The 22,367-nt window shown below is 48.8% G+C and overlaps 1 protein-coding gene across 2 annotated transcripts in view; it reads right to left on the minus strand.

Moving 5' to 3' along the window:
* DOT1L (DOT1 like histone lysine methyltransferase) overlaps nucleotides 1-22,367 on the minus strand; it is a 214,262-nt gene that overhangs the window by 145,809 nt on the left and 46,086 nt on the right. For both annotated transcript variants that reach the window (XM_075352589.1, XM_075352590.1), the window contains exons 3-5: nucleotides 10,931-11,005; nucleotides 8,805-8,868; nucleotides 7,472-7,700 (exon numbers count right to left, since the gene is read on the minus strand). In XM_075352589.1, coding sequence (XP_075208704.1) covers nucleotides 7,472-7,700; nucleotides 8,805-8,868; nucleotides 10,931-11,005 — 368 coding nt within the window. The remainder of the gene's footprint in view (nucleotides 1-7,471; nucleotides 7,701-8,804; nucleotides 8,869-10,930; nucleotides 11,006-22,367) is intronic.

Genomic DNA, 22,367 nt, shown 5'->3' on the forward strand with positions numbered 1-22,367 from the left:
GGGAGGAGTGGGGCCGAGGGCGGCGCCAGCAAAGAGCAGGAATCTGGGGTCCCCACAGTGGTCAATGAGGGGGGAGGGAGACATGCAGGATGCTCCAGCCCTCACATCCGACGTCATGTCGGTAATCCCGCCCTTACCCCTGACAGGCAGGCCCGGGGGCGGGATTTTCGCGACTAGGCCGCGGCGAAGCCGGGGACTAAATTTGAGGCCGCGCCCGACAAGCAGGCACGGTCGGCGCGGTTCTCAGTTTTACAACTACCGCGGCTTCCGGGAAGAAGGTGCGCTCCCTGTACAGTCCCCCCATGGGGACACAGAGTACCTTCAAGTTGCAGGGCCCAGTCCCTGGGGTTGAAGAGGCTCCGGTCCGGCAGGTTCCACCAGGGGCTGCGGATGGAGCACGGTCCCAGCAAATAGATGACCGCTCAGGATCCCACTTCTCCCAGAGCCGCATAAGGGATGGTGAAGGAGACGGCATGTGGCTCCAGCCTCCATATCCGCAATGGGTACCTCAACCTTAACAACACCGCCGACATAGTGGGGTGAGAAGGGAACATGCCGGGGGCCCCATCGGGGTCCTCTTTTCTTCCATCCGACATAACTAGTATGAGAATGCATGAGTGGATGTGTGCCTCCTTCCACACAAAGCATAAAACTGAGGAGCCCGTGGTCCACGGGAGGGTGTATAGGCAGAGGGGAGAGGTTACACTTTATAAAGTGTAATACTTTGTGTGGCCTCCAGAGGCAGAAGCTATACACCCAATTGTCTGGGTCTCAATTGTCTGGGTCTCCCAATGGAGCGACAAAGAAAAACAATTCTCAGAATCACTGGGATATGTCAAACTGTTCCAGAGCTAGTAACTCATAAAATAACCCTGGTGCGATTTGAGAAATAAGGCTGTCATTAACGTACAAAGTGGCTGGGTCCTTAAGGGGTTAACCTGTAAGACTTATAACCATTTTTTAATTTTTAGAGTCAGTTAAATCTTTTTTGGATGCAGTACTTTTAAAAATGCTTAAATATTGGTGCGTCATTATGGAACCATTAAAAGTTTTGGAGCAAATAGTCAACAGGGCCACACAAAAAATGGACATTAATGGCCAAAGATTTGAGAAGAATTCTATGGGAAGCGACCAGGAACCCATTATCCAGTGCTGTCATATTCCAGAACTGACACCTCCCTGGAGGGCCAGAGGTACAAGGTGCTCAGAGACATGGCCAAGGTAAGGAAGACTGAAGCCCAACCACCACTAAACAAGGCACACAAGTTAAAACATGAAGACAAGAAATATTTAGAAACAGATTTTTTCAAGGTTTTATAGACTGGTGAGATGAGCGTGACTCTTGATGGACCTGATAGATGGGCTGTGACTGGAAAAGTAATGGGCACAGTTATCCACTATTGGCTCAGATGCCAGCAAGGTGATGTGGAGGTGTAGTACTGCTATGGATGGACTGGAATTATTAATGATGAGCTAGTTCGACTTTTTCAAGTGGAAGATGGACTCAAAATCAACTCCCAAACCTACCAGTTTTTAGAAGACACTTTCCTCAAGCAATGGTACAATAAAAAGAGCATCTTTTTAAAAACTGATTGCAGAACAATATTCCATTGCATGCATCCAAGTGTCCGCTGCTTGGCTAGTAAAGGCCTTAGGATGAAGGAATAATGGCCCCCTACTCTCCTGACCTAAACCCTATTGAGAACTTGTGGGCCCTTCTTACACAGTACATTTCTAGCTAAAGCAAACGGTCACCTCTCTGATCACTGTCTGGGAGGCTGTGGTTGGTGCTGTATAATAAGTTCATCGTCAACAGATTAAAGAAACAGACTCCATGAGTGAAAGACTTATGACTGGTATTGAAAGGAAGCGCTCAATATTTAAAAACACAAATTTATTTTTTGTATATTTGAGATATTTGGTTATTATTCTTACTTTAATAGATGAAAAACAAATAATTGAGATGGTTCAATTTTGTTTTTTCATTTAGTTGTATAATTCTGTTCATTAATAGTTGCCCAATAATTCTGCATACCGAACGACAAGAGAAAAAAGTCCTAAGCCAATCTATGGGTGCGTGAAAACCATGGATGGCATCCGTGTACTGTATGCATGTAACATTGCAATGGATAGGAGAAGCTTTGTAATTTATTAATCCATTCATGAAAAATACTGATGAGACACTGAAGATAAAAAACAGACATGGACCATGCACTGATGACACTGATCCAAAACACTGATGACACAGATGCCATTTTTTACACATGCACGGTTAATACACAAATGTGTGAATGAGGTCTAAGGCCTCCTTCAAATGTCTGTGTTTACGGTATATGTGACGTCCGTTTTCACACGTACTGGAAACACACACACGTAGACCCATTAAAATCAAAGGGTTTGCACACACGTGCGTGTTTTCACACGAATCATGTATCCATACGTGTGCTCCACATGCAGACATGTCTGTTTTTCTTCGGTAGCACGGATGTCACATGTCCCACACACGGATGTGCTCCGTGTGACACGTACTGGAGAAAACACGTGTCTGAGAAATATGTAATTACTTACCGGTAATGTGTTTTTTCCGAACCCATGATGGGACCACGAGAGAGGATCCGCCCATCCAGGACAGGAAACCTTCAGGTTAAAAAGGGGCGGTCCTCTCACCGCTTCAGTTTGATTACAGAGCATGAGAGGACCTCCAAATAAAAAAAAAACAACAGGTTAGTAGAAGGCCACCACCAGAAAAAATTGTGGAAGAAGGAAGAAAGGAAGGTGAACCAACCAACAATCCCCAGTGCAGGGTGGGAATATAAGGGTGCCGTCATGGGTTCGGAAAAAACACATTACCGGTAAGTAATTACGTATTTTTCCCTCACCCTATGACGGCACCACGAGAGAATTACAGCGAAAGAAAAATTAGGGAGGGACCACAGCCTGTAGAACACGCCTCCCAAAGGTGAGGTCGGAGAAGGAAAGAGCCAACCTATAATGCTTATAAAAGGTCGAGGGTGATGACCATGTGGCAGCTTTACAAATTTGAGCAATGGAAACATCCGCCCGTTCTGCCCAAGATGATGCTACAGCCCGCGTGGAATGTGCCTTCAGAACCACCTGAACAGCAGCACCCCTAGCAGTGTAAGCTAACTCAACGGCGTCCCTAATCCACCTGGCCAGCGTGGATTTGGAACACTTAACCCCCTTCTGAGGCCCCTGGAAAGAGACAAACAGAGACTTGTCCCTCCTCCAGGAACTGGTGACCCGAAGATACTGGATGAGAGAACGACGTACATCCAGACAATGCCAACGCCTTTCCTCCGCACGTGTCGGGTTACTGCAAAATGATGGCAATACAATCTCCTGGGACGTATGAAACCGAGAAACAACCTTGGGGAGGTACGCAGGGTCAGGGCGCAAAACTACCCTATCGTCCAGTATTTGAGTGTAAGGCGGGTCAATAGAAAGGGCCTGAATGTCACTAATCCTACGGGCAGAGGTCAGGGCTACCAGGAGGACCATCTTAAGGGAAAGACATTTAACAGATCTGGAGTCAAAGGGCTTGAACGGAGGATCCGTTATGGCCCCCAAAACCAGGTTAAGGTCCCAAGGGGGGGGAGGGAGACTACCCGTCTAGGACACTGGCGCGAACAAGCCCTGATAAACCAAGCCACCCAAGGGTGCCCTGCGACATCAGAATTGTAGAGTGCCGCTAACGCAGAGATCTGGACCTTGAGTGTGCTAACCGCCAACCCCTTGTCCAACCCGCACTGTAGGAACTCCAGGATGGGACCGATGGGAACCTCCCCAGTTACACTAGCCCCTGAGGAAGATAAGAACTTTTTCCAAGTCCTACAGTAGATCTTGGTCGTCACAGGCTTTCTACAACCTAACCGTGTGGAAACTAAATTGGGGGAAAACCCCTTACTGATCAGTAACGCCCTCTCAAATTCCATGCCGTCAGGTGCAACTTGACAGTCGGAGGATGGCACACAGGTCCCTGGGACAGGAGATTTGGAAGTTCCGAGAGGACCCACAGGTCGGTCAGAGATATCCGAAGCAGCCAAAAAAACCATGGTTGCTTTGGCCAGAAGGGAGCAATCAGAAGGACTCTGGCCCCGTCGTCCCTGATGCTTTTCAGGACTGCAGGGAGAAGGACCAGTGGGGGAAATGCATAGGCTAGGGGAAAGTCCCACGGGATTGACAGGGCGTCCACAGCATACGAAAGTTCCTTGGGATTGAGAGTGCAGAACTGAGGAACCTTCCTGTTCTGCTTGGTGGAAAAAAGGTCGATGGCCGGAACCCCCCACCTGGCCGTGACGAGATTGAAGACAGACTGGTTGAGCTCCCACTCCCCCTCGCGCAGGCGAGTGCAACTCAGAAAATCCGCCGCTAGGTTGTCTTTCCCCCTGATGTGAACAGCAGTGAGGGACAGAAGGAGAGTTTCTGCCAGTAGCAGAATCCTGTCGGCTATCAACATAAAAGAGACCTGGATCTCATGCCCCCCCTGATGGTTCAGATAAGCCACCGTCACCTGATTGTCTGACAACACCCGGGTATGGTGACCAGTCAGTGAAGGGAGAAGTCCAGTCAGGGCCCGTTCCACAGCCAGCAGCTCTCTGATATTGGAGGAGGAAGCCGCCTCCCTGGGTGACCAGAGACCCTGAATCGGACGGTCCAGCAGGTGAGCCCCCCCATCCGGACACACTGGCATCCATGGTCACAATTCGGGACACCGGGACAGACTATGGGACTCCCCGTGTGAGGTGCGCAGGAACCAGCCACCAGTGAAGGGAAGCAATGGAGCTGGGGCTCAGAGTAATCCGAGTGTTCAACCTGTCCCCCAGAAACGACTGATGTCCCAAAATGTCCCACTGGATGGCTCTGGTATGGCCTTGAGCCCACAACACTGCAGGGAGAGTAGAGGTCAGGGAGCCCAGAAGAGACACAGCCCGTCGCAGGGACATGTGCGGAACCGCCACCGCCTGCTGCACCAGAGAGCGAATCTTCTCCACTTTAGAAGGCGGTAGACGACATTCTTGGAGGAGAGAGTCCAAAGTAAGCCCCAAAAAGACTTGCACCGTGGCCGGAAGCAACCGGGACTTCTCCCTGTTCAAAATCCAGCCGAGACTTTCCAGCTTTGAGCAGACAGTCTGAAGCACGGCAGTACAATGGCTCGCTGAATCCCCTACCACGAGAAAGTCGTCGAGATACGGGATAATGAGAATTCTGTATTCACGCAGGTGGGCAGTGATTTCCAGGACGAGCTTCGTGAAGATGCGGGGCGCAATTGCCAGGCCAAAAGGTAAGGCCCTGAACTGCAGATGACGCACAGACCCCTCGAGCATCACCGCCACCCTGAGATATTACTGGAAGGGAGGAGCGATGGGAACATGATAATACGCGTCCTTCAGATCCAGGACAGCCATATGACAATTCGGGTAGAGAGACTTGATCATGGACTTCATTGATTCCATCTTGAAGGACAAGATCTGCAGGTGGCCTTTGAGGTTGATGATGACCCGAAAGGAGCCGTTCGGTTTCCCGACCAAAAAGAGAGAGGGGAGTAAAACCCCTCTCCCCTTTCCGCCAATGGGAAGTCCGTCAGGACCGCCCGGCGCAATAGGGACGTCACTTCCCCCTCCAAGGCATGTTCGCTCGGGGACGTCCTCGGGGATGTAAGGAGAAAGCTGGGAGGAACACTGCGGAATGGAAACGTCAGACCTGTGCGGACGATATTGAGAATCCACGGGCTCGAAGAAATACGTTCCCAGGCCGGAAGAAAGTAGGTCAATCTCCCCCCCACCTGGGGAAGGGAGTCATTGGGAAGACTTCTTGGATTGGGAAGGGCCCTTGAACAAGAATCCCTTATCCTTCTTACGGTCCAACCAGGTACTTCTATTCCTGGGGGTGAACTTGCGGGTGAACTGCTGCTTACGAAAGGACAGCTTGAAGGAGGGGAAGGACAGGGCTGGAAAGTTCTTTTTTCTGTCCCCAGCCTTCTCAAGGACATCATCCAGAACAGATCCAAAAAGAAACTCGCCCTGACAGGGAATGGAACACAGCCTAGACTTAACCTGCAGATCCGCCGGGCAACATTTCAACCATAAGGCCCGACGAGTCGCATTAGAAAGGGCCGCGGTCTTAGCAGCCAGCCGAGTGGAATCTGCCGATGCATCTGAGAGGAAAGCCGCTGCTCCCTGCAGTCTGGGTAGAGAAGACAGAATCTAGTCCCGAGGAACTTTAGCCCTCAGCTTCTCCTCTAATTCGGACAACCACAGCGCCAGAGACCATGCCGTACATGTAGCTGCAATGCCCGGCCGGAGAGCACCTGCTGAGGACTCCCATGCGGTTTTAAGGAAGACATCCGCATTCCGATCCATAGGGTCCTTCAAGGATCCCATGTCCTCAAAGGGAATGGAAAACTTCTTTGATGCTTTAGCCACTGCCACATCCAATTTGGGTGCCCTATCCCAGTGGGAACAGGTTGCGTCCTCAAAGGGATATTTGCGCTTGAAGCCGCCTGGAAGAGAACCTCGCTTATCCGGTTTCTTCCATTCCCTGGAGATCAATGCCTGTATCTTGTCTACGACCGGGAAGGTCCTGCGCTTTCTATGCTCCAGACCCTTAAACATCACATCTTGGACTGAAGGCTGCAATTTCTCCTCAGTAATGCCCATAGTGTCCCTGACAGATTTAATCAATTTGCTCGTGCCTTCTACAGGGAAACACTGGTGGACGTCAGCCTCACTGTCAGAGGAAGAAGACTCAGAGCCAGAAGACCCACACCAACACCATTCATGTGCTGTCCGTGATTTTTACAGACCCATAGACATGTATGGGTGACATGGATGCTGATAACAGCAAATATCTGTCTATGGGATTTTTTTTAGTGGACATGTGGAAAGTAAAAATAAAAACAAAAAACTAAACAAAACCTCATAACACACATGTAAACAGCCTGATGGCCACGGTGTATATATATATATACATATATATATATATATACATATATATATATATACACACATATACATATATATATATATATATATATATATATATATATATATATATATATATATATATATATATATATATATATATATATATATATATATATATATACACATACATACATACACATACATATACATATACATATATATATATATATATATAATCATGGTTACATGTTGTACCCTTGAAATGATCACTAGCATGTACAATAATGCAGACATACAGCAATTATCCTTTTAATCAGTTACTATGGGAAACAGTCAGATCAAAAAACACAACATGCAGCAACAAATGCAATGTGAATGATTGCATAGCAAACTATGGAATTATTTTACACATCAGTTACCCTATGATGGGTGACTACTAGGAGGGGGGAAAAAAAGGCAGAGAGGTGGAAATAAGCTGTGTAGCCCAGGTAGCCTTAGAGGCCATCATATAGGTTATATTCACTCACCACTGCCGAGGTCCACAAACAGATCATCCTCCGTCATTTTGATTTCATCGATCATTTGGGCCACCAGATCAAACGATGTTTCACCATACACTTCCGGGGAGAAAGGCTCATAGTTATTCAGCTTCTCTGGATCAGTTACTGAGTGGTTGTAGACTTGCTGTAATAAGTGGCGAAGGAGACCTGTGGACGGGCGAGTGTTCAACCTCATGGGCTGAGTGGTACCTTTCCACTGTGAGAAACAAATAAAGAGCACATTACTTCTCAGAAATAAATCCCTGTAACAGTGCGCTTTACAGAGATTTATTTTTACCAGTTCTCAAGTTCTACATGAGATTTACAAAACAATGATCACCAGTCCTAACATTCACAAAAATCACAATATACACCACGTTTTCCAATTTGGATGTCCATGCAAACTAAATAGATTCTAGCAACCTGTCCATATAAAATGATTAAAGGACTGATTGTGGAAGCCCCACTTCAATGGAGCTTCATTCATGGTCTCTGGAACTGCCAGAGCACTGTACTCTGCTTGCACATCTCTGCTCCATCCACAGAGGGCTCCAAGGGGCCAGTTCTCGGAACAGCTGAAGACATTAAGCTCATACAGCCGAAACACAAAATGCAGCTCTGGACTTAAGAGGACCTGTCACTGGATCCAAGGTGTGCAGTTTGGGGTCTTACTTTATTCCCACTGCTCACTGAGTATTTGTTTTCTTCTGTTTATTTGCCATATTGTTCTAGAGGTATGAACCTCATTGATCGCTAATTATTAAGGTCTTTACTAAGGGAGCATGACTCACAAGGTGACAAGGCAGAGAACCATAGGCAAGCCCCCAGAGAATCCTATGAGAAACGCCCACCTTGCTAAAGGCCAGGGAACTATGCACTAAATAAAGAGGCCCAGAACTGTAACCATATGGCAGATGTAAAAAAAGAAAAGAAAAAAAAAAAACAAAACAAAAACAAGCAGGTTTATCAGGAGCACCGGGAGTAAAATAAGACCAAAACCTGCCTGCTTCTCACCTGATGACAGGGCCTCTGAAGAGATGGAGGATGCCATACAGAAAAGTTACATCATGAATCCGCTACATGGCTACACTGCAGACTTTCCCTAGAGGTTACCCAGTGCCAGAAACCAGTACAGGCAATAAACTGCCGGTATTACACTGTACACATAGCATAAAGCAAAGTTTACATGCATGCAATGCCTTCACAAGACACAAACATGAGCAGATGCTCCAGTCTCTATAGAAAACAAATCCTGGAGGGGTACAGAAAGCCACATGGGAACAGCCGCTGAATGCAATATGGACAAAGAGAGCAGTCTTACCAGCTGATGGATGCTGTCTATGGCTCGGTTATACTTCTCACACAGCCGCTGCATGCTCTCAAAACTGAAGCAAGGAAAAGAGTCATTATACTCTAGCAGTGGGGGAAAACGCAACATGAAATGACACTGCTGAAGAAGCAAGGCACCGTGTGATGGATGGACTAATGGCTAGTGTCTGGTACAAGGCTGACCGCGGCTGTATACCCTCCAGCAATGATTCACAGTGGAGTAAAACAGACGCTGCTCGGCTTGTTTCTCTCCAATCAGTTTCATCATTGCGTCAGCCAGATCTGACTTTATAACAGTATTATGCACACCTGAATGTGGCAAGAAACACCAGAACACTAGCCAAAACAGATACCGCTGGAAAATTGGCACAGGCAATGATTGAGCCGTGGCTCACATGTATGGCTGGTTGAAATAACACATTAACCTGTCACCGAATTTTTAACAGAATGTAATATTGAACATACATATACATACATACATATATACACACACACATATTATATATATATATATATAGTATTTGGCAGAGGATACGTTACCAAAGTTAAAGGGAACCTGTCATCAGGAATTTGGCTTTCAACCTAAACGTTTCCCCCTCTGCAGCTCGTGGGCTGCATTCTAGGAAGGTTTTTGTACTTTTTGTGCCCCTTTTTAAACCAAAATAAACACTTTATAAACTTGTACCTTTCTGTTTGAAAATCTTGTTAATTTTCCATGTGGGCGGGCCGTGTGGCGTCCGTTGCTGTAGCTTACGCCGTCCCCCATGCTCCAAATCATGCCTCATAACGCCGCCCACTGCGCCGAGGTCCCGTGCACGCCGGGACACCTAGTGACGTGGTCGCAGGCACGAGAGTATGGGCGGCGCTGTGATTGCATCGCAAGTGCGCGCCCATACTCTCGTGTGCGCGCTCTCCCCTCTGTACGTCGCTCAGATCCTCTGCTTCTCCTGTGCTCCGCTCCTCCCATCTATTTCCTGCTGCAGGGTACGATGGGAAGGAGGTGACGTCGGGCCGGCGCAGAACGCTGGAGGCAGTGGGGGAAAGGGCGGGCACGAGAGTATGGGCGGGCACTTGCGATGCAATCACAGCGCCGCCCATACTCTCGTGCATGCGACCACGTCACTAGGTGTCCCGGCGTGCACGGGACCTCGGCGCAGTGGGCGGCGTTATGAGGCATGATTTGGAGCGTGGGGGGACGGCGTAAGCTACAGCAACGGACGCCACACGGCCCGCCCACATGAAAAATTAACAAGATTTTCAAACAGAAAGGTACAAGTTTATAAAGTGTTTATTTTGGTTTAAAAAGGGGCACAAAAAGTACAAAAACCTTCCTAGAATGCAGCCCACGAGCTGCAGAGGGGGAAACGTTTAGGTTGAAAGCCAAATTCCTGATGACAGGTTCCCTTTAAGTACAAGTGAGTGTTATCAGACACTTTATTGGGAATTTGTGATTCTTCCCCTGTATGATCTTGACCAATCATGATCAGGCAGCAACACTAGAGGTTAGGGCAGGTTTCTCAGTATGACATGTAATGCTGCAGCCCTGATCTCCAGGTCTAACCTCCTGCACGAGTCAGTGTGGGGGAGGGGCAGCACAGGAGAGATTAGCTGGGACAACAGCTCTCCTGATGACTGCCAGTAACCACTTATGTCATCAGTGTGAGCAGGTTGTCATTACAGGACACACAGAAGTAACCTGACTGCTCTGGACTCCTACGTCATGTGCAATGACAGCCTGCTCTGATCTCACTGCAGAGTTCGTACAAATGGAGCACCGCAGACACAAGCATACTGACATCTCTACACGGAGTGTGGGGGAGGGGTAGTATAGCAGAGGTGACTGATGGGATAAGAGTAGTGATGAGCGAGCACTACCATGCCCGTGTGCTCGTAACAAGCAGTTGGATGCTCACATGGGCGAAACTCATGTACAAAGTTTAAAGGAAGTCAATGGGGAACTCAAGCATCTTTCAGATCTTTCTGCTCCTGCTAACAGATTATGATGTTCTGCCAGCAAGGTTCCCCTGAAGGTACCCACCACGCTAACCTGTCACCTTAAACTGCACACTTAAAACACAGAATGTGGAACTTATATATCTGTAGAATAGGAAAGCTGACCTTTTTGTGTCATAGTCTATAAGAACATAGTTCTCCATGGCTAGCTTCAGGTCGGGAATCTCCTCACACACCCACCTAGCAGAGCAAAACAGAGCAAAAAGTGAGGTTTAGTAACATTTTAATTCATGAACAGTAACAGCCATGAAGGTATAAATTAGCAATTCTGTAACCTTGCATTCATTTTGGAAAAGAGGACATTTCGGTAATCTGAAGGGGACCTTGGCTGATAGTATGGCACTGCGCCTGATTGCTCCAGGGTCAGTTTGTGTTGGCAATAGCGGGTTCTGGGCACGGAGCATACCATGACTAGCGCTGTATGTAAAGACCGCAGCTGCTGCAGAACTGCATTTGGAAGCATCAATTCAATGCAATAATATGAATACATCACTTCCTGTTTAAAAGTAGCTATGCACACTTAAGACAATTTTTATAGGGTTCGTTAGCTTCCTAAAGGTTTAGCAGTTTTCTAAATCATTTTCATTTAACATTTTCCATTTTCTACCAATTTTGTTGAAAAAAAGTTTTTGACAAATCCATCAGAGCTGAGAGTTCTCTGTGCTCCTCCCTCGTCAGATAGCAAGCAGATACGGACAGAGTGCCTCGAGGAGACACGTACATGTATTAGCAAGCAGATACGGACAGAGTGCCTCGAGGAGACCCGTACATGTATTAGCAAGCAGATACGGACAGAGTGCCTCGAGGAGACATGCACATGTATTAGCAAGCAGATACGGACAGAGTGCCTCGAGGAGACACGTACATGTATTAGCAAACAGATACGGACAGAGTGCCTCGAGGAGACCCATACATGTATTAGCAAGCAGATACGGACAGAGTGCCTCGAGGAGACACGTACATGTATTAGCAAGCAGATACGGACAGAGTGCCTCGAGGAGACCCGTACATGTATTAGCAAGCAGATACGGACAGAGTGCCTCGAGGAGACATGCACATGTATTAGCAAGCAGATACGGACAGAGTGCCTCGAGGAGACCCCGTACATGTATTAGCAAGCAGATACGGACAGAGTGCCTCGAGGAGACCCGTACATGTATTAGCAAGCAGATACGGACAGAGTGCCTCGAGGAGACACGTACATGTATTAGCAAGCAGATACGGACAGAGTGCCTCGAGGAGACACGTACATGTATTAGCAAACAGATACGGACAGAGTGCCTCGAGGAGACACGTACATGTATTATCAAACAGATACGGACAGAGTGCCTCGAGGAGACACGTACATGTATTAGCAAGCAGATACGGACAGAGTGCCTCGAGGAGACCCGTACATGTATTAGCAAGCAGATACGGACAGAGTGCCTCGAGGAGACATGCACATGTATTAGCAAGCAGATACGGACAGAGTGCCTCGAGGAGACCCGTACATGTATTAGCAAGCAGATACGGACAGAGTGCCTCGAGGAGACATGTACATGTATTAGCAAGCAGATACGGACAGAGTGCCTCGAGGAGACACGTACATGTATTAGCAAGCAGATACGGACAGAGTGCCTCGAGGAGACACGTACATGTATTAGCAAGCAGATACGGACAGAGTGCCTCGAGGAACCACGTACATGTATTAGCAAGCAGACACGGACAGAGTGCCTCGAGGAACCACGTACATGTATTAGCAAGCAGATACGGACAGAGTGCCTCGAGGAACCACGTACATGTATTAGCAAGCAGATACGGACAGAGTGCCTCGAGGAGACCCGTACATGTATTAGCAAGCAGATACGGACAGAGTGCCTCGAGGAGACACGTACATGTATTAGCAAGCAGATACGGACAGAGGGCAGAGTGCCTCGAGGAGACCCGTACATGTATTAGCAAGCAGATACGGACAGAGTGCCTCGAGGAGACCCATACATGTATTAGCAAGCAGATACGGACAGAGTGCCTCGAGGAGACCCATACATGTATTAGCAAGCAGATACGGACAGAGTGCCTCGAGGAGACACGTACATGTATTAGCAAGCAGATACGGACAGAGTGCCTCGAGGAGACACGTACATATATTAGCAAGCAGATACGGACAGAGTGCCTCGAGGAGACACGTACATGTATTAGCAAGCAGATACGGACAGAGTGCCTCGAGGAGACACGTACATGTATTAGCAAGCAGATACGGACAGAGTGCCTCGAGGAGACCCGTACATGTATTAGCAAGCAGATACGGACAGAGTGCCTCGAGGAGACATGCACATGTATTAGCAAGCAGATACGGACAGAGTGCCTCGAGGAGACCCGTACATGTATTAGCAAGCAGATACGGACAGAGTGCCTCGAGGAGACATGTACATGTATTAGCAAGCAGATACGGACAGAGTGCCTCGAGGAGACACGTAAACGTATTAGCAAGCAGATACGGACAGAGTGCCTCGAGGAACCACGTACATGTATTAGCAAGCAGATACGGACAGAGTGCCTCGAGGAACCACGTACATGTATTAGCAAGCAGATACGGACAGAGTGCCTCGAGGAACCACGTACATGTATTAGCAAGCAGATACGGACAGAGTGCCTCGAGGAGACACGTACATGTATTAGCAAGCAGATACGGACAGAGTGCCTCGAGGAGACACGTACATGTATTAGCAAGCAGATACGGACAGAGGGCAGAGTGCCTCGAGGAGACCCATACATGTATTAGCAAGCAGATACGGACAGAGGGCAGAGTGCCTCGAGGAGACCCGTACATGTATTAGCAAGCAGATACGGACAGAGTGCCTCGAGGAGACCCATACATGTATTAGCAAGCAGATACGGACAGAGTGCCTCGAGGAGACCCATACATGTATTAGCAAGCAGATACGGACAGAGTGCCTCGAGGAGACCCCGTACATGTATTGGCAAGCAGATACGGACAGAGTGCCTCGAGGAGACACGTACATGTATTAGCAAGCAGATAAGGACAGAGTGCCTCGAGGAGACATGTACATGTATTAGCAAGCAGATAAGGACAGAGTGCCTCGAGGAGACATGTACATGTATTAGCAAGCAGATACGGACAGAGTGCCTCGAGGAGACATGTACATGTATTAACAAGCAGATACGGACAGAGCGCCTCGAGGAGACACGTACATGTATTAGCAAACAGATACGGACAGAGGGCAGAGTGCCTCGAGGAGACACGAACATGTATTAGCAAGCAGATACGGACAGAGGGCAGAGTGCCTTGAGGAGACACGTACATGTATTAGCAAACAGATACGGACAGAGTGCCTCGAGGAGACACGTACATGTATTATCAAACAGATACGGACAGAGTGCCTCGAGGAGACACGTACATGTATTAGCAAGCAGATACGGACAGAGTGCCTCGAGGAGACACGTACATGTATTAGCAAGCAGATACGGACAGAGTGCCTCGAGGAGACACGTACATGTATTAGCAAGCAGATACGGACAGAGTGCCTCGAGGAGACACGTACATATATTAGCAAGCAGATACGGACAGAGTGCCTCGAGGAGACACGTACATGTATTAGCAAGCAGATACGGACAGAGTGCCTCGAGGAGACACGTACATGTATTAGCAAGCAGATACGGACAGAGTGCCTCGAGGAGACCCGTACATGTATTAGCAAGCAGATACGGACAGAGGGCAGAGTGCCTCGAGGAGACACGTGCATGTATTAGCAAGCAGATACGGACAGAGGGCAGAGTGCCTCGAGGAGACACGTACATATATTAGCAAGCAGATACGGACAGAGTGCCTCGAGGAGACACGTACATGTATTAGCAAGCAGATACGGACAGAGTGCCTCGAGGAGACACGTACATGTATTAGCAAGCAGATACGGACAGAGTGCCTCGAGGAGACACGTACATGTATTAGCAAGCAGATACGGACAGAGTGCCTCGAGGAGACCCGTACATGTATTAGCAAGCAGATACGGACAGAGTGCCTCGAGGAGACACGTACATGTATTAGCAAGCAGATACGGACAGAGTGCCTCGAGGAGACCCGTACATGTATTAGCAAGCAGATACGGACAGAGTGCCTCGAGGAGACACGCACATGTATTAGCAAGCAGATACGGACAGAGTGCCTCGAGGAGACACGTACATGTATTAGCAAACAGATACGGACAGAGTGCCTCGAGGAGACACGTACATGTATTAGCAAGCAGATACGGACAGAGTGCCTCGAGGAGACACGTACATGTATTAGCAAGCAGATACGGACAGAGTGCCTCGAGGAGACACGTACATGTATTAGCAAGCAGATACGGACAGAGTGCCTCGAGGAGACACGTACATATATTAGCAAGCAGATACGGACAGAGTGCCTCGAGGAGACACGTACATGTATTAGCAAGCAGATACGGACAGAGTGCCTCGAGGAGACACATACATGTATTAGCAAGCAGATACGGACAGAGTGCCTCGAGGAGACCCGTACATGTATTAGCAAGCAGATACGGACAGAGTGCCTCGAGGAGACATGCACATGTATTAGCAAGCAGATACGGACAGAGTGCCTCGAGGAGACCCGTACATGTATTAGCAAGCAGATACGGACAGAGTGCCTCGAGGAGACATGTACATGTATTAGCAAGCAGATACGGACAGAGTGCCTCGAGGAGACACGTACATGTATTAGCAAGCAGATACGGACAGAGTGCCTCGAGGAACCACGTACATGTATTAGCAAGCAGACACGGACAGAGTGCCTCGAGGAACCACGTACATGTATTAGCAAGCAGATACGGACAGAGTGCCTCGAGGAACCACGTACATGTATTAGCAAGCAGATACGGACAGAGTGCCTCGAGGAGACACGTACATGTATTAGCAAGCAGATACAGACAGAGTGCCTCGAGGAGACACGTACATGTATTAGCAAGCAGATACGGACAGAGGGCAGAGTGCCTCGAGGAGACCCATACATGTATTAGCAAGCAGATACGGACAGAGGGCAGAGTGCCTCGAGGAGACCCGTACATGTATTAGCAAGCAGATACGGACAGAGTGCCTCGAGGAGACCCATACATGTATTAGCAAGCAGATACGGACAGAGTGCCTCGAGGAGACCCATACATGTATTAGCAAGCAGATACGGACAGAGTGCCTCGAGGAGACACGTACATGTATTAGCAAGCAGATACGGACAGAGTGCCTCGAGGAGACACGTACATATATTAGCAAGCAGATACGGACAGAGTGCCTCGAGGAGACACGTACATGTATTAGCAAGCAGATACGGACAGAGTGCCTCGAGGAGACACGTACATGTATTAGCAAGCAGATACGGACAGAGTGCCTCGAGGAGACCCGTACATGTATTAGCAAGCAGATACGGACAGAGTGCCTCGAGGAGACATGCACATGTATTAGCAAGCAGATACGGACAGAGTGCCTCGAGGAGACCCGTACATGTATTAGCAAGCAGATACGGACAGAGTGCCTCGAGGAGACATGTACATGTATTAGCAAGCAGATACGGACAGAGTGCCTCGAGGAGACACGTACATGTATTAGCAAGCAGATACGGACAGAGTGCCTCGAGGAACCACGTACATGTATTAGCAAGCAGATACGGACAGAGTGCCTCGAGGAACCACGTACATGTATTAGCAAGCAGATACGGACAGAGTGCCTCGAGGAACCACGTACATGTATTAGCAAGCAGATACGGACAGAGTGCCTCGAGGAGACACGTACATGTATTAGCAAGCAGATACGGACAGAGTGCCTCGAGGAGACACGTACATGTATTAGCAAGCAGATACGGACAGAGGGCAGAGTGCCTCGAGGAGACCCATACATGTATTAGCAAGCAGATACGGACAGAGTGCCTCGAGGAGACCCGTACATGTATTAGCAAGCAGATACGGACAGAGTGCCTCGAGGAGACCCATACATGTATTAGCAAGCAGATACGGACAGAGTGCCTCGAGGAGACCCATACATGTATTAGCAAGCAGATACGGACAGAGTGCCTCGAGGAGACCCCGTACATGTATTGGCAAGCAGATACGGACAGAGTGCCTCGAGGAGACACGTACATGTATTAGCAAGCAGATAAGGACAGAGTGCCTCGAGGAGACATGTACATGTATTAGCAAGCAGATACGGACAGAGTGCCTCGAGGAGACACGTACATGTATTAGCAAGCAGATACGGACAGAGTGCCTCGAGGAGACACGTACATGTATTAGCAAGCAGATAAGGACAGAGTGCCTCGAGGAGACATGTACATGTATTAGCAAGCAGATACGGACAGAGTGCCTCGAGGAGACACGTACATGTATTAGCAAGCAGATAAGGACAGAGTGCCTCCAGGAGACATGTACATGTATTAGCAAGCAGATAAGGACAGAGTGCCTCGAGGAGACATGTACATGTATTAGCAAGCAGATACGGACAGAGTGCCTCGAGGAGACATGTACATGTATTAACAAGCAGATACGGACAGAGTGCCTCGAGGAGACACGTACATGTATTAGCAAACAGATACGGACAGAGGGCAGAGTGCCTCGAGGAGACACGTACATGTATTAGCAAACAGATACGGACAGAGGGCAGAGTGCCTCGAGGAAACACGAACATGTATTAGCAAGCAGATACGGACAGAGGGCAGAGTGCCTCGAGGAGACACGTACATGTATTAGCAAACAGATACGGACAGAGTGCCTCGAGGAGACACGTACATGTATTATCAAACAGATACGGACAGAGTGCCTCGAGGAGACACGTACATGTATTAGCAAGCAGATACGGACAGAGTGCCTCGAGGAGACACGTACATGTATTAGCAAGCAGATACGGACAGAGTGCCTCGAGGAGACACGTACATGTATTAGCAAGCAGATACGGACAGAGTGCCTCGAGGAGACACGTACATATATTAGCAAGCAGATACGGACAGAGTGCCTCGAGGAGACACGTACATGTATTAGCAAGCAGATACGGACAGAGTGCCTCGAGGAGACACGTACATGTATTGGCAAGCAGATACGGACAGAGTGCCTCGAGGAGACACGTACATGTATTAGCAAGCAGATAAGGACAGAGTGCCTCGAGGAGACATGTACATGTATTAGCAAGCAGATACGGACAGAGTGCCTCGAGGAGACCCATACATGTATTAGCAAGCAGATACGGACAGAGTGCCTCGAGGAGACCCATACATGTATTAGCAAGCAGATACGGACAGAGTGCCTCGAGGAGACATGCACATGTATTAGCAAGCAGATACGGACAGAGTGCCTCGAGGAGACCCGTACATGTATTAGCAAGCAGATACGGACAGAGTGCCTCGAGGAGACATGTACATGTATTAGCAAGCAGATACGGACAGAGTGCCTCGAGGAGACACGTACATGTATTAGCAAGCAGATACGGACAGAGTGCCTCGAGGAACCACGTACATGTATTAGCAAGCAGACACGGACAGAGTGCCTCGAGGAACCACGTACATGTATTAGCAAGCAGATACGGACAGAGTGCCTCGAGGAACCACGTACATGTATTAGCAAGCAGATACGGACAGAGTGCCTCGAGGAGACACGTACATGTATTAGCAAGCAGATAAGGACAGAGTGCCTCCAGGAGACATGTACATGTATTAGCAAGCAGATAAGGACAGAGTGCCTCGAGGAGACATGTACATGTATTAGCAAGCAGATACGGACAGAGTGCCTCCAGGAGACATGTACATGTATTAGCAAGCAGATACGGACAGAGTGCCTCGAGGAGACACGTACATGTATTAGCAAGCAGATACGGACAGAGTGCCTCGAGGAGACCCGTACATGTATTAGCAAGCAGATACGGACAGAGGGCAGAGTGCCTCGAGGAGACACGTGCATGTATTAGCAAGCAGATACGGACAGAGGGCAGAGTGCCTCGAGGAGACACGTACATATATTAGCAAGCAGATACGGACAGAGTGCCTCGAGGAGACACGTACATGTATTAGCAAGCAGATACGGACAGAGTGCCTCGAGGAACCACGTACATGTATTAGCAAGCAGATACGGACAGAGTGCCTCGAGGAGACACGTACATGTATTAGCAAGCAGATACGGACAGAGTGCCTCGAGGAGACACGTACATGTATTAGCAAGCAGATACGGACAGAGTGCCTCGAGGAGACACGTACATGTATTAGCAAGCAGATACGGACAGAGTGCCTCGAGGAGACACGTACATATATTAGCAAGCAGATACGGACAGAGTGCCTCGAGGAGACACGTACATGTATTAGCAAGCAGATACGGACAGAGTGCCTCGAGGAGACACGTACATGTATTAGCAAGCAGATACGGACAGAGTGCCTCGAGGAGACATGTACATGTATTAGCAAGCAGATACGGACAGAGTGCCTCGAGGAGACACGTACATGTATTAGCAAGCAGATACGGACAGAGTGCCTCGAGGAACCACGTACATGTATTAGCAAGCAGATACGGACAGAGGGCAGAGTGCCTCGAGGAGACCCGTACATGTATTAGCAAGCAGATACGGACAGAGTGCCTCGAGGAGACCCATACATGTATTAGCAAGCAGATACGGACAGAGTGCCTCGAGGAGACACGTACATGTATTAGCAAGCAGATACGGACAGAGTGCCTCGAGGAGACACGTACATATATTAGCAAGCAGATACGGACAGAGTGCCTCGAGGAGACACGTACATGTATTAGCAAGCAGATACGGACAGAGTGCCTCGAGGAGACACGTACATATATTAGCAAGCAGATACGGACAGAGTGCCTCGAGGAGACACGTACATGTATTAGCAAGCAGATACGGACAGAGTGCCTCGAGGAGACACGTACATGTATTAGCAAGCAGATACGGACAGAGTGCCTCGAGGAGACATGTACATGTATTAGCAAGCAGATACGGACAGAGTGCCTCGAGGAGACACGTACATGTATTAGCAAGCAGATACGGACAGAGTGCCTCGAGGAACCACGTACATGTATTAGCAAGCAGATACGGACAGAGTGCCTCGAGGAACCACGTACATGTATTAGCAAGCAGATACGGACAGAGTGCCTCGAGGAACCACGTACATGTATTAGCAAGCAGATACGGACAGAGTGCCTCGAGGAGACACGTACATGTATTAGCAAGCAGATACGGACAGAGTGCCTCGAGGAGACACGTACATGTATTAGCAAGCAGATACGGACAGAGGGCAGAGTGCCTCGATGAGACCCATACATGTATTAGCAAGCAGATACGGACAGAGGGCAGAGTGCCTCGAGGAGACCCGTACATGTATTAGCAAGCAGATACGGACAGAGTGCCTCGAGGAGACCCATACATGTATTAGCAAGCAGATACGGACAGAGTGCCTCGAGGAGACCCATACATGTATTAGCAAGCAGATACGGACAGAGTGCCTCGAGGAGACACGTACATGTATTAGCAAGCAGATACGGACAGAGTGCCTCGAGGAGACACGTACATATATTAGCAAGCAGATACGGACAGAGTGCCTCGAGGAGACACGTACATGTATTAGCAAGCAGATACGGACAGAGTGCCTCGAGGAGACCCGTACATGTATTAGCAAGCAGATACGGACAGAGTGCCTCGAGGAGACCCGTACATGTATTAGCAAGCAGATACGGACAGAGTGCCTCGAGGAGACATGCACATGTATTAGCAAGCAGATACGGACAGAGTGCCTCGAGGAGACCCGTACATGTATTAGCAAGCAGATACGGACAGAGTGCCTCGAGGAGACATGTACATGTATTAGCAAGCAGATACGGACAGAGTGCCTCGAGGAGACACGTACATGTATTAGCAAGCAGATACGGACAGAGTGCCTCGAGGAACCACGTACATGTATTAGCAAGCAGATACGGACAGAGTGCCTCGAGGAACCACGTACATGTATTAGCAAGCAGATACGGACAGAGTACCTCGAGGAACCACGTACATGTATTAGCAAGCAGATACGGACAGAGTGCCTCGAGGAGACACGTACATGTATTAGCAAGCAGATACGGACAGAGTGCCTCGAGGAGACACGTACATGTATTAGCAAGCAGATACGGACAGAGGGCAGAGTGCCTCGAGGAGACCCATACATGTATTAGCAAGCAGATACGGACAGAGGGCAGAGTGCCTCGAGGAGACCCGTACATGTATTACAAGCAGATACGGACAGAGTGCCTCGAGGAGACCCATACATGTATTAGCAAGCAGATACGGACAGAGTGCCTCGAGGAGACCCATACATGTATTAGCAAGCAGATACGGACAGAGTGCCTCGAGGAGACCCCGTACATGTATTGGCAAGCAGATACGGACAGAGTGCCTCGAGGAGACACGTACATGTATTAGCAAGCAGATAAGGACAGAGTGCCTCGAGGAGACCCCGTACATGTATTGGCAAGCAGATACGGACAGAGTGCCTCGAGGAGACACGTACATGTATTAGCAAGCAGATAAGGACAGAGTGCCTCGAGGAGACATGTACATGTATTAGCAAGCAGATACGGACAGAGTGCCTCGAGGAGACACGTACATGTATTAGCAAGCAGATACGGACAGAGTGCCTCGAGGAGACACGTACATGTATTAGCAAGCAGATAAGGACAGAGTGCCTCGAGGAGACATGTACATGTATTAGCAAGCAGATACGGACAGAGTGCCTCGAGGAGACACGTACATGTATTAGCAAGCAGATAAGGACAGAGTGCCTCGAGGAGACATGTACATGTATTAGCAAGCAGATAAGGACAGAGTGCCTCGAGGAGACATGTACATGTATTAGCAAGCAGATACGGACAGAGTGCCTCGAGGAGACATGTACATGTATTAACAAGCAGATACGGACAGAGTGCCTCGAGGAGACACGTACATGTATTAGCAAGCAGATACGGACAGAGTGCCTCGAGGAGACCCATACATGTATTAGCAAGCAGATACGGACAGAGTGCCTCGAGGAGACCCGTACATGTATTAGCAAGCAGATACGGACAGAGGGCAGAGTGCCTCGAGGAGACACGTGCATGTATTAGCAAGCAGATACGGACAGAGGGCAGAGTGCCTCGAGGAGACACGTACATATATTAGCAAGCAGATACGGACAGAGTGCCTCGAGGAGACACGTACATGTATTAGCAAGCAGATACGGACAGAGTGCCTCGAGGAGACACGTACATGTATTAGCAAACAGATACGGACAGAGGGCAGAGTGCCTCGAGGAAACACGAACATGTATTAGCAAGCAGATACGGACAGAGGGCAGAGTGCCTCGAGGAGACACGTAGATGTATTAGCAAACAGATACGGACAGAGTGCCTCGAGGAGACACGTACATGTATTATCAAACAGATACGGACAGAGTGCCTCGAGGAGACACGTACATGTATTATCAAACAGATACGGACAGAGTGCCTCGAGGAGACACGTACATGTATTAGCAAGCAGATACGGACAGAGTGCCTCGAGGAGA

This window comes from Anomaloglossus baeobatrachus, chromosome 1 (genome assembly GCF_048569485.1).
Source record: "Anomaloglossus baeobatrachus isolate aAnoBae1 chromosome 1, aAnoBae1.hap1, whole genome shotgun sequence".
NCBI lineage: Eukaryota > Metazoa > Chordata > Amphibia > Anura > Aromobatidae > Anomaloglossus > Anomaloglossus baeobatrachus.